This window comes from Pseudorasbora parva, chromosome 12 (assembly GCF_024679245.1).
Source record: "Pseudorasbora parva isolate DD20220531a chromosome 12, ASM2467924v1, whole genome shotgun sequence".
Taxonomy (NCBI): Eukaryota; Metazoa; Chordata; class Actinopteri; order Cypriniformes; family Gobionidae; genus Pseudorasbora; species Pseudorasbora parva.
The window spans coordinates 17,013,217-17,031,238 of NC_090183.1; the positions used below are offsets into that span (position 1 = coordinate 17,013,217).

General features: G+C 38.4%; 1 protein-coding gene across 1 annotated transcript in view; it reads right to left on the minus strand.

The window, feature by feature from the left end:
• igfbp2a (insulin-like growth factor binding protein 2a) overlaps positions 1-18,022 on the minus strand; it is a 42,007-nt gene that overhangs the window by 1,499 nt on the left and 22,486 nt on the right. Inside the window, exons 2-3 of the mRNA XM_067459363.1 lie at positions 5,261-5,430; positions 702-842 (exon numbers count right to left, since the gene is read on the minus strand). Coding sequence (XP_067315464.1) covers positions 702-842; positions 5,261-5,430 — 311 coding nt within the window. The remainder of the gene's footprint in view (positions 1-701; positions 843-5,260; positions 5,431-18,022) is intronic.

Consider the following 18,022-nt stretch of genomic DNA (forward strand, 5'->3'; position numbering starts at 1 on the left):
GTCCAAATAGGTTTTTAGAACAAAAATCAACAAGAGACTTTAAGCTCAGTTGATAGCATTTGTGGCAAAAGTTTGATTAACACAAAGACATTAAAATACATTTTATGTATTTTCTCTTAATAAGCACTTACAAAGGACGTGAATGAGGAAAGTTTCATTCATATAATTTTAGAGCTTGATAAAGGGGGAAAAAATGGGCACACCATCAGTTAAGGTGGGACTGAAGCCTTAAGTTTAATAAGACAATGAAGCCTCAAGATTAAAACAAAAAACAAAAATGGAGGTGGGGAGAAGGAGGGATGCCAGATAAACTGTCACCGGAGTGAATAAGTTTGGTTGACAATTAGGTTAATACGATTAGATAAACAAGGTCCTCCTGAATTTATTTTTGGAGCCTATTTAAATGTATATGAATTTAAAAGTAACATTTCTTTATAATTATTTTTGATCTCGCTAGGTTATGGCAAATGAACCTGCCATGTGAAATACATCTTAAAAGGGAACAAATATTCCATGTAATCTATCAACTAATATCAGGCTTTAAAAGCTGCCTGCATGCACAATAATTATCAAAGAATTACCACAAGGCTTATTAAAATAGGTTTATGTGGATTACAGCAAGTCACATTTATTTCATGTCAAATATCCAAATCTACAAAAATGTGTTGCTTTTAACATTGCTTTGAAAGGGAATGAAATACCTGTTTCAGGTTGTACTGCCCCCTCTTGTCACAGTTGGGTATGTGCAGGGAATAAAGGTCCTCCAGGGGACCCCTGTTATCTCTGAAGGGTATTTTTGAGATTCTTTCCAGCACCTGGTCCAGCTCCTGCTGACACTGGCTCTATAATATGCATATAAATGTTTTTGAATATTAGTTTTTGAATGGAAGTGTGCAATAACAGCATGATGTCTTGAAATTGTTTAGAATATTTAGAAGATACACCGATCAGGCATAACATGTCAGGGATTGTGGAACTTCATTTAATTGAATAACACTGATTATCTCTTCATCACAGCGCCTGTTGGTGGGATATATTAGGCAGCAAGTGAACATTTTGGGAAGTGAATGCAGGCCTGTATGGTCCAATCAAATAGACAAGCTACTAGCTCAGATTGCTCAAGAAGTTAATGCTGGTTCTGATAGAAAGGTGTCAGAATACATAATGCAGTGCAGTTTATTGCATAAGGGGCTGCATAGCCGCAGACCAGTCAGGCTGACCCCATATCCACTGCCAAAAGCGCCAACAGTGAACACGTGAGCATCAGAACTGGACCACAGAGCAATGGAGGAAGGGGCCCTAGTTAGATAGCCCAGAAATCTAGACGCACCCTAGCGGCAGCAAATCGAAACCGCGAGTGTCGTCTAGCAAATCTCAATACACTTCTGAGCTGTGAACACCAAACTCTGGTCGGGCCAATCACATCGTGTATAGAGTCGGTGGGCGGGGCCATAATGACGACGGCCGAGTTGCACTTGCGTGCTTCTAGTAAACACAGAAACTGGCGAATGGCGGTCTTTCGAATCAGCTTTGACTGCGACTCTGGAAGACTTGGAGTTAAGCTTTTCTCTGAGAAAAGAACGGCACTGAAGTCATTCTTAAGAAGGGAAGATGTGTTCGGAGTTTTGCCGACCGGATACGGCGAAAGTTTAATCTTCCAACAAGCTCCGTTTCACCTTCGTTACTCTGGTTGGCTGTAGCACTATCCTATCGCGTGCAGAGGGAGTTTGAAAGACAACCGTTTATCCCGCCCCTCGGATTGAGCCCTGTCAATGGTGAGTTTCCAGACCAAACATCTTGATGTGGGTCTGATTTGTCAAGCTACTGGTTAGATGAATCATGTTTTCTTTTACATCACTAGGATGGCCGGGTGCGTGTGCGTCGCTTACCTGGGGAACACATGACATCAGGATGCACTATTGGAACACTGTCAATTCTAACAAGTTCAGTTTACTGAAAAATAAGTTTGGAAACCGATTGCCTTATTTTTGCAAAGCAAACTTAAAGGGAAAACTGAAGTTAATATAATATTCAGATAAAAGTAAAGAATCAAACCTCCCAAGTGAATTAAGTATTGCATATCAAGTCATTTTAATGGCAATTCTAGTTAACATACTCTAGATATTTACTAATCTTACTTGAGATTTATTCATAATAATACTTGAATACTTCCGTTCCATTTAACTAGCAGTGTTATATTATGTTATGCAAACATCTTTAATACTATTATACTCAGCATAGTTTTAATCTGTCATTTTCAGATATGGCAACTTAAAAAACTATGTGCAATCAGTTTCCAGGTTTTCTTCAAGTAAAGTGAACATATTTTTAGTAGTTCACCTAGCATGAATGCAATTAACACTCAATTAAGCAAGCTTAATTGCATCAAGTTGTTCTTCTTAAACCATTCGAGTTGTGTTGACATAATTCTATCTGTGAGCTGAGGAAGTGTACTCCCAGAATGCATTGCAGAACGAATAAATTAATTCGTTGACACGTCTGCCATAGCCTGATGGGGTCTGTTTTGTTTTTAATCGTACTTTTAAACTTCGGGTTTCGGGTAGTAACCCAAGAACAAAAAGAACTACAAAGTTCGACAGCTTTACGGCATATACGTCACTTCCACCAACACCCACACTTCCTTAAATTCGGACGTGCGAGCCCAACTTTGTTCGTCGGATAATATAGTCATGTCCGAAGCAGCAGAGACAAATAAGAAAGAAAAGGTTTTGTTGGAGGAAAGCAATAAGAGGAAACGAAAAAGTGATGGGATTAAAGGCAGAACGAGGATCAACACTGGACCAGCGTTTGCTCGTCGGCGTGAGCTGAAGGAGGCGTGCCCGACCGATGCTGTCCTGCTTGTTACGGTGAGCTACCACTTAAACATTGAACTGAAGTATCATATAGATTCTGTAAAACGGTAACCAATAGACTACTATAATGACGCTTGCTTGTAAACGTGAGCATCGTGATTATTTGGCGTTTGACAAAAATAAAACCCATGAAATTATATTCATATGACATGCTGAAACATATGCCACTGACTGTAACGTTACCTGGGATGAAGACATTTCACACGCGACGCCAGAAGAACTCCTCTTGCAGTGTTCAGGGGAACTGTTAGTGCTGCACCGACCCGCGGCGCCACTTTTATGAAGTTATTTGGCCCGCACCGCACCATTTTTACAACCCGCCCCACACCCGCGACCATTAAATAGACATACGGGGTCCGCGGGTTATGAGACGACCCACGCATCACTAATTCAGGGCTATCAGGGTTGTCATGTCAACAAATGCACGCGCGATGGCATCCCCTGTTGTAGGATGACAGATCTTACGACAATAGTTGAGGACATTATTTTTTCCAAACTGTAGGGGGACCCCGAGAGCAAAAGTAGCAAAGTGCGGCTTTAAAGTCGGTATGACTCAAGCATGGTCAATTGTTAGATATTGTCACAAATATAGAGTCAAAAGTTTGTCATAAGTGTTAGCAATTAAATGTTATTAATTGGCATTACATTATATATAACTTATTACTTACCTTCCTTTAAAATCAGATAACTGCATCAATAGGAAGAGATTTACAGTAATATAAATTAAAGGTCCTGTTCTTCGCGATTCCATCTTTCAAACTTTAGTTAGTGTGAAATGTTGCTGTTAGAGCATAAATAATACCTGTAAAATTATAAAGCTCAAAGTTCAATGCCAAGCAAGATATTTTATTTAACAGAAGTTCCCTTTCAAAGCCTACAGCGAACGGCCGATTTGGACTACACCCCTGCACTTCCTGCATGAATGACGTCACTAGAACCGTTTGTTGACTAACCCTCCGCCCACAAGTACACACAAAATATGGGGCGTGGTCTCTCACGTGGAGAAGAGCGCACATTCAGCGCTTCCATCTCCCCGTTATGGTAAGAGGCGGGACCTTTCCGGGCAAAGTGCGCTAAGCTGCTGTCCAATCACAACACGGAAAGCGCTGGCCCAATCAGAACTCGTTACGTGTTTCTGAAGGAGGGACTTCATAGAACAGTCAGTGTGATGCTTTGGGCAATGTTTTGCTGGGAAACCTTGGGTCCTGCCATCCATGTGGATGTTACTTTGACACGTGCCACCTAGTACCTAAGCATTGTTGCAGACCATGTACACCCTTTAATGAAAACGGTATTCTCTGGTGTCTGTGGCCTCTTTCAGCAGGATAGATATTCAGCATGTAAAATAAAAACAAAGCAAAAAGGGTTCAGGAATGGTTTTAGGAGCATAACAAGAGTTTGAGGTGTTGACTTGGCCTCCAAATTCCCCAGATCTCAATCCAATTGAGCATCTGTGGGATGTGCTGAACAAACAAGTCCGATCCCATGGAGGCCCCACCTCACAACTTGATTTAAAGGATCTGCTGCTAACATCTCTGTGGCAGATACCACATCACACCTTCAGGGGTCTAGTGGGGTCCATGCCTTGATGTGTCACGGCTGTTTTAGCAGCAAAAGGGGGACCAACACAATTAGGTCATAATGTTTTTCCTGATTGTTGTATGTTTGAATGATATCAGTATTCATAAAGTGTGATTCTCAACAAGCAAGTTATCACCCACTATAATTTATTTATTAGGCCAAGATGATACACAACGAATCATCACACCTGAAATGGAAATATCTCTTCTATCCAAAATATCCATTCTATGGATAGAACATAAGTAGTGGTCAGGCTGCTAAGATTCTAGTCATATTTAACATCAATTTCTTAAATTTAAATCAAAATGATGTCAAAACTACTTTTTCCTGCCAATGATTTAATGAAGTGGAAATGACTTAATTTTACCTTACTAATGCTTCTGTGCGTTTTTTAGGTTTATTCAAAGTAATAAGACCTGAGAATGCAACCTGCAAAGCATCTGTGTATGTTTGTACTGAGCCTGAAAAAAAGCTCTTTGCACAAGTTACAGTGCATTTAAAATCTGCAGATTGCTCAAATTCAGTCACTGTATTGTGGTCAAGGCCATCAGCCAAGATAAATAAGCTTCAGAGACAATTTTTAAGCATACATCAATTGGAACAACATGTTTTGTCCAGGTTTGGAACAGCTGCCATAGCTGTTCCAAACCTGGAGAAAACATGTTGTTCCAATTTTTTTCCAAAAATTTAGACTTTAGACCTAAAGCAACATTAGAATGCATAAATTAAGTATCCCACTCCGAATAAATATACACTTTAGGCAAATATAAACATTTCCACATGATTTAAGAGTTTTCATCACCTACCTGTTTGGCATGTGGCGCTTTAGGGTCCTCTACTTTGTGGAACCTCATCTTGGTCTTCAGCTGCTGGCGGTGTTGAAGGACAGCACTCTCCTTCCATGGACTGTCTTTGGTGGGCTTCCTTATGGGAGGAACCTCAGTCAGACCAATGTCCAAAGGGTCCTGTACTTCACCTGATAGGACACAAACATTCTTGAAAGTTAGAATTTTCTTAAGGGGGTGGTTGCATGTGGTTTCACTTTTTTAACTTTAGTTAGTGTGTAATGTTGCTGCTTGAGCATAATCAGTATTGGCAAAGTTACAGCACTGAAAGTTCAATGCAAATGGAGATATTGTGTTTTAAAGTTATGGCAGTTTATTGCCTACAAAAACGCCTGGTTTGGACTACAAAAAGCTTCCTCCTGGGGTGGGGACATCATAAACCCTTGCTAGTCACCACAGATGTGACTTCAGCCCGTAATGGTAAGGAGCGTGGCGTTTCCGGACAACCTGTGCTTGGCACTTCAGCCAATAAAAATACATGAAACTACATTTGGCCATCTAACCAATCTAAGACCATTGCGTTTTTCGGAGGGATTCATTGAAGCAGGAAGCAAACGAGCTGTTCAAAGGACAGTGGAGACAGTGGTGTGGAATAAAGGTAAAAGAAAGAAAAATACGGCATAAAAAAAAAAAGAGTATTAAAACATGTTATACTGCGCCCCATAAACACAACTAAGCCTAGAAGAAAAAACATGGAACCACCCCTTTAATTAAATTCTTAACTTTTAAAATCAATTATTAAACATACAACAAAGGCTCATATTTATTTCAAAAAATATTTCAGCAGTTATGCAACTAATATTCAAAGATTTCATGTGATGTCACACCCTTATAGGAACGAAAAACAAAGCTGTCCTCGGTTGCCTGACATTTATTTTTAACAGGTTTGTACTATAATACAGTGATGTTAAAACACCAAATTCGGTAACACTGAAAAATGGTCATTAGTTAAAATTAGTTAATTTATTAACTAACATGAACTAACCATGAGCAGTTCATTTGTTACTGTATTTGTTCATCTTTGTTAATATTCGTTAATAAAAATACAGCTGTTCATGGTTTGTTCATGTTAGTTCATGTTGCATTAACTAACGTTAACAAGATTTTAATAATGCATTAGTAAATATTTAAATTAACATTAACAAAGATAAATAAATGCTTTAGTGCAGTTCATTATTAGTTCATCTTAACTAATGACCATTATTCTAAAGTGTAATCCCAAATTCAATATCCTTATTAACAAAACATACTATCCACTGGCAAGCAAGAGAAACCGTAATTTAGCACGTTTCCTTCGTATTATGGGATATTCTGGTTATATGCTTGCCTGTAAATTGTATAGATCATCAATAAGGTATACATTATATTGAATGTTCTCTTTTGATCATTTAATAAGTGTTTTAGTATATTAGGGCATGCTAAGCATTTTAGAACGTTTTTAGTGATTAAAAAAAATGTGGGAGGTGCTGTATATGGTTTGCAAGCCTAAAACTAGCAGTTTATATCTTTGTTTGTCGTCTTTTGAGAGGTGATCTAAATACAGTATTTGTGGCTTGAAACATGGAAAATTAACAGCCTGTGCTGCAGCTCTAGGTGTCTGTGCCAGTAACCTATTTTTTTTTCCTGGACGTTTGCCATTTTAAATGATCCAGGGTCAAATGCTCTTGTTCGTTGTGACAACAAACATTTAGCTTCACATTACCCACAGCTTGAGCTAAGTTGTCTATGTATGATTAATGCAATTTACCACAAAATCTGTCCCGACAACTGTCCCGACACCTAAAATACATATTAAACTAAAGTGTCTTTGGTGTTTCCATGGTTTCTACAAAATAAATCCGGAAATTGAGGGTAACGCGGGTATGTCATTGATAGGCAACGCACATGGCTGATTTCTCTGGATTTAAACATTCTTGGAAACATTTGGGATGCAAGTCAACAACATAACATTGTTCTAGTGGTTTTTGGATATTTTGACAAAAACATCTTACATTGTGTGCCTTTAATTATACCTATGGCACTGAAAAAAAAAAAAAAAAGGATTCAGGCCCTTCATAGATATGACACATTTAAATTCTGTCCACTTTACTTAAACATATCTAATTTTGTCTCAACTTCATTTAATTGTGTTAAATCAACCTAATAGTTAAAACTGAAGTTTACTTAATTAATTTGTGTTAATATTTGTGCTGAAATAACTCGATCTGTACACTGCAAAAAAAAAAATTTCTTACTTAGTATTTTTTTCTAGTCAAAACTTCAAAAGATTCTTACATTAAGAAACATTTAGACAAGTAAAAAATGTCTTATTTTGGGGAAAAATTACTAACAATTAAGAGAGTTTTTGCTTAAAATAAGCAAAATAATCTGCCAGTGCGGGGATAAGCAAAATAATCTTGTTTTAAGATAATTTTTCTTACCCCACTGGCAGATTATTTTGCTTAGTTTAAGCAAAAACTCTTAAATTTTAGTTATTTTTTCCCAAAACCAGACAATTACTTTTACTTCTCTAGTAAATACTTCTTGTTTTAAGAATATTTAGACTTTTGGACTAGAAACAAGACACTAAGTAAGAAAAGCATTTTTTTGCAGTGCTCAGCATGGTTTGCAAGGGATTGTTTTATACATTTCTGGATTAAAGTGTTATTTTATGTGTTTTTCAGTAAAGTGAAAGATGTTGTTAGTTTATGTTAGTGTTCAATGTTCAGTTTTGGACATTGAGGAGTTTCTGTAACTTTGTGGTTACCATTATGCAGAAAAGTGGTGCCTGTGTTTAGGCTCTGGGAACTTATACACAAATTAATTGGATAGAATTCCTGCTCTCAATTTTTGAGTTTGTTCAATGAATTATTTTTTACATTTCATTTTTAAAAGTATGCTTGTTGTTATTTAAAAGTTTTAAAGGTAAATTAAATTGATAAATGTGTTCACCTAACGGATTTCACACTCCAGGTTAGTAAAGGAGAGGCACATCTTACATTATAAACTTTTATAAATTTAACATAACATTATTGTAAACTGCATAAATATTATGTAACAGTGACAAATTCAAATGGTCTGTACACTCAAATACATTTTGTCAGCTTTAATGGAATTTCTTTTGTTTATATAACTAAATTGTTATTTGTAAAAATTGCTCAATATAGTTGTGTGCAACCACGGATCTCTTTGAAGTAAATTAAAAAAACAACAACAACAACAACAACAACAACAACAAAATGTTTGAGTGTGTGTAACTAATTCCAATCAATTGTAGGCATGTTTTTTCTAATAAGCTTCAAGGACATAAGATTGTGAACCACTGTTACAGTTCATCAATCATTCCACACTGACACCAAAAAACTGAGAATTATTTTTTAATCAAATCATGAGCCCAATCAAGCAATATAAATCGAACCATGAGACTCCGAAAGATCCTCACCCCACACATTAACCTTACTAAAAATATTGAATTCAAAGAGTCAGGGTTTTGGATCTTCTTACATCTGGGGGTTTCAAAATTCATGACAAATATAACTGAGGCATAAAGTTAAAAGATTGTGCACACAAATGTAATAAATAGCCTGAACAAGACTAAAAACAGCAGGTAATAACAAACACGCTCTTAATTTTCCACTCGTCATCACTTCTTAAGACCTTGCTGGTTAACCTCAGTGGTGATCTCTTTGAAGCTATATCACAGCAGGTCCTACAGAAGTGGAATGAAGTCAGGTCAGGTGTACAATATGCAAGAGACAGGATTTGCCACTCCAAATGTAAAAAGAAACTTCGGACACAGCCTATTTTGGAATAAAGAAGGATAACCCTCCAAGCAAAAGGCAACAAGAGTACTGCACAGTGATCCTTCTTCTAAACACAAAAGGTTAGTGCACTCTCCCCTCCTCTCACATTTGAATGACTTAACGAAATTGCAATAGTTATACAGTGCCCTCCACAATTATTGGCACCCCTGTTTAACATGTGGTCATGGACTTCTAAAAATTCTCACTTTTTTTTAAAACAACATAGAACCCAAATGCAAAAAAAGAGAAATATCCAACCTTTCATTTAAGTACATTACTTTGGTGGTAAAAAAAATCACACATTTAGGAGAAAAAAAAAAACTTGAAATCTTGTGTCCCACAATTATTGGCACCCCTAACAATTCCTCTGAAAAATGTAATTTATTTTTTTCTAAATATATTTTTCTGTAGTTGCTAAAGTTGGTCAGGTTATCTAGGAACTTTTAATTAGTAATTCATGACGTCCTGCTTCCCTGGGGTAAAAATATGATGTGACAAAGAGGCCTGATTCTCTTACCCATTTGTTAACATGGCAAAGACAAGAAAACACACCATTCAAGTAAGGCAGATTCGTGTCGACCTTCATAAGTCAGGCAATGGCTGAAAGAAAATAGCCATTCACCTTAACTTGCCTGTATCTATAGTCAGATGAATCATTAAGAAGTTTAAAACAACTAAACAGCGACAAACAAGGCTGAAAGATGTCCCAAGTTTATCTTGCCACAACGCATAGTGAGGAAGATGGTAAGAGAAGTAAAAAAAAAATGTCCTAAGCTCAATGTCACAGAATTGCATCAAAGAGTGGAATCCTGGGGTCACAAAGTCTCTTAAACAACCATCAGACGGTCTCTACATGCCAACAAGCTGTTTGGGAGGCATGTAAGGAAAAAGCCTTTTCTCACTAACACTCACAAACGTAAAAGTCTGGAGTTTGCTAAGCGGTACTGGGACTTCAACTGGGATCGTGTGCTTTGGTCAGATGAGACTAAGCTTTTTGGCAACAGACACTGTAAGTGGGTCTGGCGTCAAACAAAAGATTAGTATGCCGAAAAGCACCTCATGCCCACCGTGAAGTATGGTGGAAGATCTGTAATGCTGTGGGCCTGTTTCTCTTCCAAAGGCCCTGTGGGAACCTTGTTAGGGTGCATGGCATTATGAATGCTTTGAACTCCCAGGACATTTTAAATAAAAACCTGATGGCCTCTGCCAGAAAGCTGAAGATGGGTCGTCATCACCAGGATAATGATCCAAAACATGTGGCAAAATCTACACAAAAATGGTTCAGCAGTCACAAACTCAAGGTCCTCCCATGGCCATCTCAGTCCCCAGACCTCAACCCAATCGCCTGTGGGGCGAGCTAAAGAAGAGAGTGCATAAGAGAGGACCCAGGACACTATGATCTAGAAAGATTGTGCAAAGAAGAATAGTAAAAAAATCCCTCTCTCTGTGTTCTCCAATCTTGTGAAATGTTATAGGAGGAGATTAAGTGCTCTCTTGTTGGCAAAAGGGGGTGGAACAAAGTATTAACATCAGGGGTGCCAATAATTGTGGGACACATGATTTCAAGGTTTTTTTCTCTTTCTAAATCTGTTTTTTTTTACCACCAAAGTAATGCACTGGATGTTTCTCTTTTTTTGCATTTCGGTTCTATGTTGTTTAAAAAATAAGAAGAATTTTTAGAAGTCCACGACCACATCTTAAACAGGGGTGCCAATAATTGTAGATGGTAACACTTCACAAAAAGGTTTCATTAGTTAACATAATGAATAATAATGAACAGTAATTTATTTGTAACATTTACTAATTAATTTATTTTAATCAAAACAATAAAAAATAAAATCTTATCATAGCAGTTAATGCCCTGTTAACTTGTCACTGTTGTTGTGGTAATCCAACCTGCTTGACGCAAATAATAACAAGGAGACTTTATTAAACTATTTTAAACATAGGAGAATTGCGAGAGTAATAGTTTAGCGAACGACAAATACCAAAGACAATGACCTACAAAGAACTGAAAAAACAGGGAGTATATAGCCACAGGAATAAACAAGGGAAATAAATGAGACATGGGTGTAACTAATCAGTAACCAAGGAAACTAACAAAGAAAAAAATCAAGACTAAACGGTGACATCACTTAGTAAAGAAAAAAGTGCCTATTTTGGCACTTGCCTATAGATTGAACTAGGGCTGTCCCCTAATAGTCAACTAACTGTTAGTCGACTAGAAGAGGCCTGGTCGACCAAAATTGTATTAGTTGTTTAGTCACAGAAAAAAAAAAAACCTCCACAGGAAGTGGCAAAATCACACAGCCTGTGATGGACAGATCGTTAACGGCAGGAAATCCAAGCATTCGCCCATCATTCATCGACCTCAAATATGGCTTATCACTTGAAACATGTTAGTAGCAACTTTACAAGTCCACTCGCACTAATGTTAACCCTAGATAAATGTGTTCTATTATATAGGAGCATGTCCGTGTTTGTGTGGAGAGCGTACTTGCATTTACTTTAAATACTGTTATTTTTAGTTATACAGGAGTAATGCAAACTGTAGAAGGCAGAACTTTTGCAAACTCACAATAACAACAAATATAATTATATTTATTTAGAATTATTTATTATTATATTGTAAAATAATGAAAACAATCAGGATGCACTTGATCTGCTGTCTCAGTGAACTTGAGCATGTAAGCACGTGAACTGAAACTCAGCGTGTACTTGCCTCCCAGACGTGAAAAAAATAGCCTATCTATATACATATTTAAATGCCTAATTTTAAATGAACCAATTCAAGTGGAAAACAATATTCTCTGATTATGTCTGAAATGTGCATATAGGCGTGTTCTCTACTGCGGAGAGTCAGCATCATCGAATTAATTTCTGCAGCCGAAAACACAGAAAACATTATCAATCAATGAATTAAATGTTTAAGCAGTCTCCTTGATATTTTTTCACACCACATTCATAATCATTACATTTGTCGGTGGGCTGTGGGTGGCAAGCTTTATGAGTGCGTTTGAGTGCTGATTAGGCTCGCTATTATAGGCAATTAAAACTTGTTTTGTAGTTTAAACGGTGACAATAACAGTGTACCTTCAAACCCGCTTTCAACCCACTTTTAAAAGTTTATGTTTTCAGGCCCCCAAAATGCTGTTGTCATGTAAAAGAATGTCCAAAACGCATAAAAAGTGTTACATTTTTGCATGGTTGTGTAAATGAACTCACCATAACCCTGACAGACCTAACATAAACAAACAACAAATAAGAATATTTTTTTATTAACTAACATAAATAAAAATAAATAAAAACTGAAAATTATACTGCTAATTCAGCTAATGCACTAACAAACTTTCTTTGAGCCATGTATAAAAACCATGATTTTTGTATCACTCTGTAAATGTTAGATGTAAATGCTTTACATCTTGTCTTCATGTTTTCCATGTATAAATTTGTGTTTACAAGCCGCCCTTAATAAGCTGCAATGGCCTTTGAGGATGTCTTCACATGTTCCCCAAGTACACACATTCAGTGGAAAGTGGAAGCAACTGTTTTCCAAGTCCTTCAGGAAATAAATAGGGGGAGGGATACATCCACAGAGAATGGCAATTTTTAAAATAATCCACATGGAGGGCCACTCATCACAGTCAAGCAGGAAACAAATGAATGCAAAACGTACGTGATTCATTTTTTACAAGCTTGTTTTTATTAAGTTGTTTCCATTACATTTACATCTACCATGAGGTTATAACTGCATGGATGCTCAAAATGCATGCTGGTTTGAATGGGTAAAGAACTTACAGTGCTGGAAGGGATGCCAATTTGTTGGCGTAGGGTCATGCCAACAAGCTTAATCACAACCATCTTATCTGGCATCATCCAGTGCAAACTCTACACTGGAAGTCTGGCATGGTAGTCAGCACTGATGGTACATGAGAACTACACACTCCTTGTCTTCATAAAAATAAAATAAAAAAATCCCTCCATCTGTTTGGGATAAAAAAAATCTCAGTTTTACTGTCCACTGAAAGGATGGCAGTGAAAACCATAAGATAGAGATCTGTTCCACTGCTTCAACACTAATTCAATATCCTATGGGCTTTGGAAGGCTAATTTTTTTTCATTTTCCAGCAGAAGAAGAGTACATATTTTGATTGTTTCTAGGTCCTCATCAGTTTGCAGATCTGGTAGGTTTATACATAACAGTTATGGCACAAATGCTCCTCAATTGCCAATTTAATTCTACATTAGAATTGCTAATGAAAGCAGATAAGGGCTTATGACAAGCCTTAGATGTATAGTTCACCCAAAAATTAAAATTACCTCATGATTTACTCACCCTCAAAACATCCTAGGTCTATATGACATTCTTTTTTTCAGATGAATACAATCAGAGTTATATTAAAACATGTCCTGGCTCCATTAATGCCAGTAAATGGCTGCCCAAAATAAAGGATTTCTGAAGCAAATCATTTGGTTTTTGTAAGAAAAAATTCCATATTTAACAGGTTATAATGTAAAACATCTAGGTTCTAGATTCAACTTACGAAAAAAGATAACTGGCACGACAATGACGCCGGACGTAATGTAAGCCGTTTAAACTCCAGAATGTGTTACAATTTCTGTATAAGTTGAATATGGAGAGCAGTCCACCAGAAGTTAGATATTTAACTTTTTTTAAAGGAGCTGTATGTAAGAAATGTATTTCAATCAATCATAAAATGGCCCTGATATGTCACTAGACATTAAGAAATCATGTTAATTTTAAATAGTAATATCACAGAACAGTAGTCCGGCCAGGATATTGTCATTTAAAAGTTGTTGTTGCAGCCCTCAACTGATGTTGATGTTGACATGTTGTGTTTTGGCCTGAAGCTCCGACCTCCACCTATCAACCAATCACGACGTCAGTAGTGTTTTAGCATCCGGGTTGCCAGCTCTAGTTCCCACAGCTGCAGCTACAAACATTCCTGTTGGATCCTGCAGCCTATCTGGCAACCTCGAGTCAGGGGTTGAGGGGGAGAGGGGGATACAACACTCTACAGTAATTTGAAAGTGATTGCAGTAACAGTTTTGGCCACAGTCTTACATACACTTCCTTTAAGTTTTAAATATGGGCATTTTTCTTAAACAAACCCATTGATGCACTTTAAAATGCCTTTTTTAATCTTTAATTTTTGGGTGAACTATCCCTTTAACTTATGCTGTGCTTTAGGACAAGTGGGGCATTTATAATGATATATAATAATGGATCTGATAATATAATGGATATGATCCTGTGATAAACCAGACTAACTGTTGCATTTTTAAAGAAGTTTTCCGTTATATTATTTACTAGACTCATGACTTTGTGTAAACATACACGCCACTTCCTAAATCCAAGTGGCATGTTATCTCTACGCATTTTGAGCTATTCGCATGTATGTCTATGCCATGTGATTCCGCATGTATGTCTACGCCGAAACGAACCATCACCTCCGCGTGTATAAGCCATGTGATTCCGCCAACCTGATCTCACAGAATTAATATTTATAGCCTAATTTCTGGAGCAACTAACTCCTAGCCTGACAAGCCAGACCCACATCAAGATGTTTAGTCTGGAAACTCACCATTGACAGGGCTCAATCCGAGGGGCGGGATAAACGGTTGTCTTTCAAACTCCCTCTGCACGTGATAGGATAGCGCTACCACCAACCAGAGCAACGAAGGTGAAACAGAGCTTGTTGATAGATTAAACATTCGCCGTATCCGGTCGGCAAAACCCCGAACACATCTTCCCTTTTTAAGAATGACTTAAGAGTGCCGTTCTTTGTTCTTTTCTCAGAGAAAAGCTTAACACCAAGTCTTCCAGAGTCGCGGTCAAAGCTGATTCGAAAGACCGCTGTTCACCAGTTTCTGTGTTTACTAAAAGCATGCGCACACCCAACTTGGCCGTCGTCATTATGGCCCCGCCCACCGACTCTATGCACGATGTGATTGGCCCGGCAAGAGTTGGGCGATTACAGCTCAGAAGGGTATTGAGAGTTGCTAGACAACACTCGCAGATTAGATTTGCTGCCGCTAGGGTTAGATTTCTAGGCTAACTAACTCCACTCCTACCCTAAACCTACCCACTCTCAACAATATAAAACACATAACAGGCAAATATATGTACAGTCATGTGTATTTATTGCAAAAACGGACCAAAAAACAGTATTAAAGTATTAAGTAATGTTTATTCCAAGTCTTCTGAAGTCATACGATATCTTCATGTGAAGAACAGAGTTGATCTTAATGTTTTAGTCGCTGAAATGATGATCGCGCCTCTTTGTGAACAGAACACAAACGCACTCGTTAATATCTCTGATTCAAATGTTACACAAGACAAGTTTAGAATGACGCGATCTGTCACGAGTCTGCAAGGTCAGAGTCAGCCGCTACTAGCACATGCAGGCTCATTATAGATGGCACTCTTCTTTTCCACACCTTGAGTTATCAATATTTTTGTACTCCTTGCTGTGATCACTTTACTCTATTAGGTTTGTGGAATTTTTTCGTTTTAATTTTAACACCATACATCTCATAACTGGCTGTATAATGCCTTTGCTCTTTCCATTTTCATAATTAAACTCAAAATAGCCCCACATAGGGCTGTGCTGTTTCCTACCAGCCATCATGTCCCAGTCTTCATTCAGCCGCTTCACCGATGTCCTGCATAGGGACTCCGGACAGAAGGGCCACCGAAGAGGCCATCCCTCTAGTCGAGTGGGCTCTCAAGGCAATAGGTGAAGGCAGATTGCGCACCTGATATGCCAAGGCTATTGCCTGCACAATCCAATTACTAATAGTAGGGGTTGATGCAGGCAGCCCTTTCTTGGGTGAGCCAAAACACACTAACAGCTGGTCTGATTTCCTCCACTGAGCTGACCTTTCCAGATAAATCCTTAGGGCCCGCACAATCCAATTACTAATAGTAGGGGTTGATGCAGGCAGCCCTTTCTTGGGTGAGCCAAAACACACTAACAGCTGGTCTGATTTCCTCCACTGAGCTGACCTTTCCAGATAAATCCTTAGGGCCCGAACTGGACACAAAAGGAACAATTTCCCTTCTTCCGCCGTCACGTGGGGCGGAGGATGAAATGCCCGAAGAACCAAAGACCTGACCATACTGGACGGAACCTTCGGCACATACCCTGGCCTAGGGTGCAGTACGGCCTTTACTCCTCCCGGGGCAAACTTCAAGCAGGTTGGCGTGATGGCCAAGGCTTGAAGAACTCCCACTCTCCTGAGAGAGGTAATAGCTAGGAGGAACGCCACTTTAAGCGTGAGATTCTTAGGTTCTGCTGCCTCCAGTGGCTTGAAGGGGGCCTCAGCCAGGCCTTCGAGAACCACTGCCAGATCCCAGGTTGGAACTCTGGTACGCACTACAGGTCTTAACCTACGCGCCCCACGAAGGAAACGTACAACCAAATGATGCCTACCCAAAGGCTCATCACCTAACAGAGCGTGGAAAGCTCCAATAGCTGCCACATACACCTTAAGCGTGGACGGGGTAAGCCCTGCAGAGAAACGATCTTGGAGAAACTCCAATACTGAAGCCACTGGGCAGTTAACTGGGTCTACCTCACGTTCTCTACACCAAGTGACGAAGACATTCCACTTGAGGCTGTACACTCTCCTAGTAGACGGGGCCCTAGAGCTAAGCAAGGTCTCTATAACGTCTGCCGGCAAGCCCTCCTCTCGGTACCTGGCCCCCTCAGGGGCCAGACCCAGAGGTTCCAATTTCGGGGCGGAGGTGAAATATTGTGCCCCCTGCCTGCGATAGGAGATCCCTCCTCAGAGGGACCTGCCACGGGGGACCCGCCAGCAGCGCTATTATGTCCGCAGGGCTCTACGCTAACTTTTTTCTTGAGGAGCACTTGTGCTCCTAATTAAAAAAATTTAGGAGCACAGTCAAAAATTTAGGAGCACATTCTAATCCATCAAACACATTCCAATTATAACTTTCCCATTACAGGACGATATTTGTCCTTTAATGTCCAGGGTCATTTTTACCATTATAAGAGCAATGTTTTCTAATCTTATTAAATGTATACATCATCTGTCAATTTCTTAAATTCAACATAATTCTGACATTATATTATCATTAACTTCTGAGAGTACAGCACAAATACACACAAAGAGCAGAACTGGACTTTATACAATCAAACACCTATGCATTTAATGCATGAGTTAATGTTGTATGAATGTTTTACATATAAGTTTTTGAATTTAGAAATATGTACAAATTAAACTTTAAAAGTTTAATATTTTAAATAAAAAAAGTCCATGCAAAGTATAAATATGAAAATAAAAACCGCCAGTAGGTGGCGGCAAGTCATTCAGTCAATAGTTCAAAACACAGATTCATTTGAATCAAATCGCTTGGAGATGCGAATCAGTTCTGGGGTGGCTTGATTTTCACAAATAGACAATGTTGTGGCTAAAACGTTGTTACTTATTATCAACTTTTCTATTAGATTTTTGTATGAGATCAGTATCACACATGCAATCATGCCAATACTCGGAGCTATAGCAAGCTGTATAGTAACTTTTGGCGCTCTGGCGCTTCATAAACAGAACCGCATGCGTCTCGCGGGGGAACATTGCAGCCGATCTACTTCTCTCTGTTTGTGGTGAGTCACGCAGATATTGTGCTAATCCGCAGCGAATAATTTATTTTGTGTGTAACGTTACAGTGATTCAGAATAAGACAAAAACCCGGTTTGGAAAAAATCTTCATGATATACTCGCTCATTATATACATTTAGTATTTTTTTTAAACAGCATGTGTGATAAAGATTAACTCAAGGGCTTTTTAAATGTATTATTAATACATTATTGTTTGATGGCATTTATACCCCAAGCATCCGCTAATTTCTGGGCTTGTTTATGATAATCCAAATGTGGTATTTCCAGTTAATTT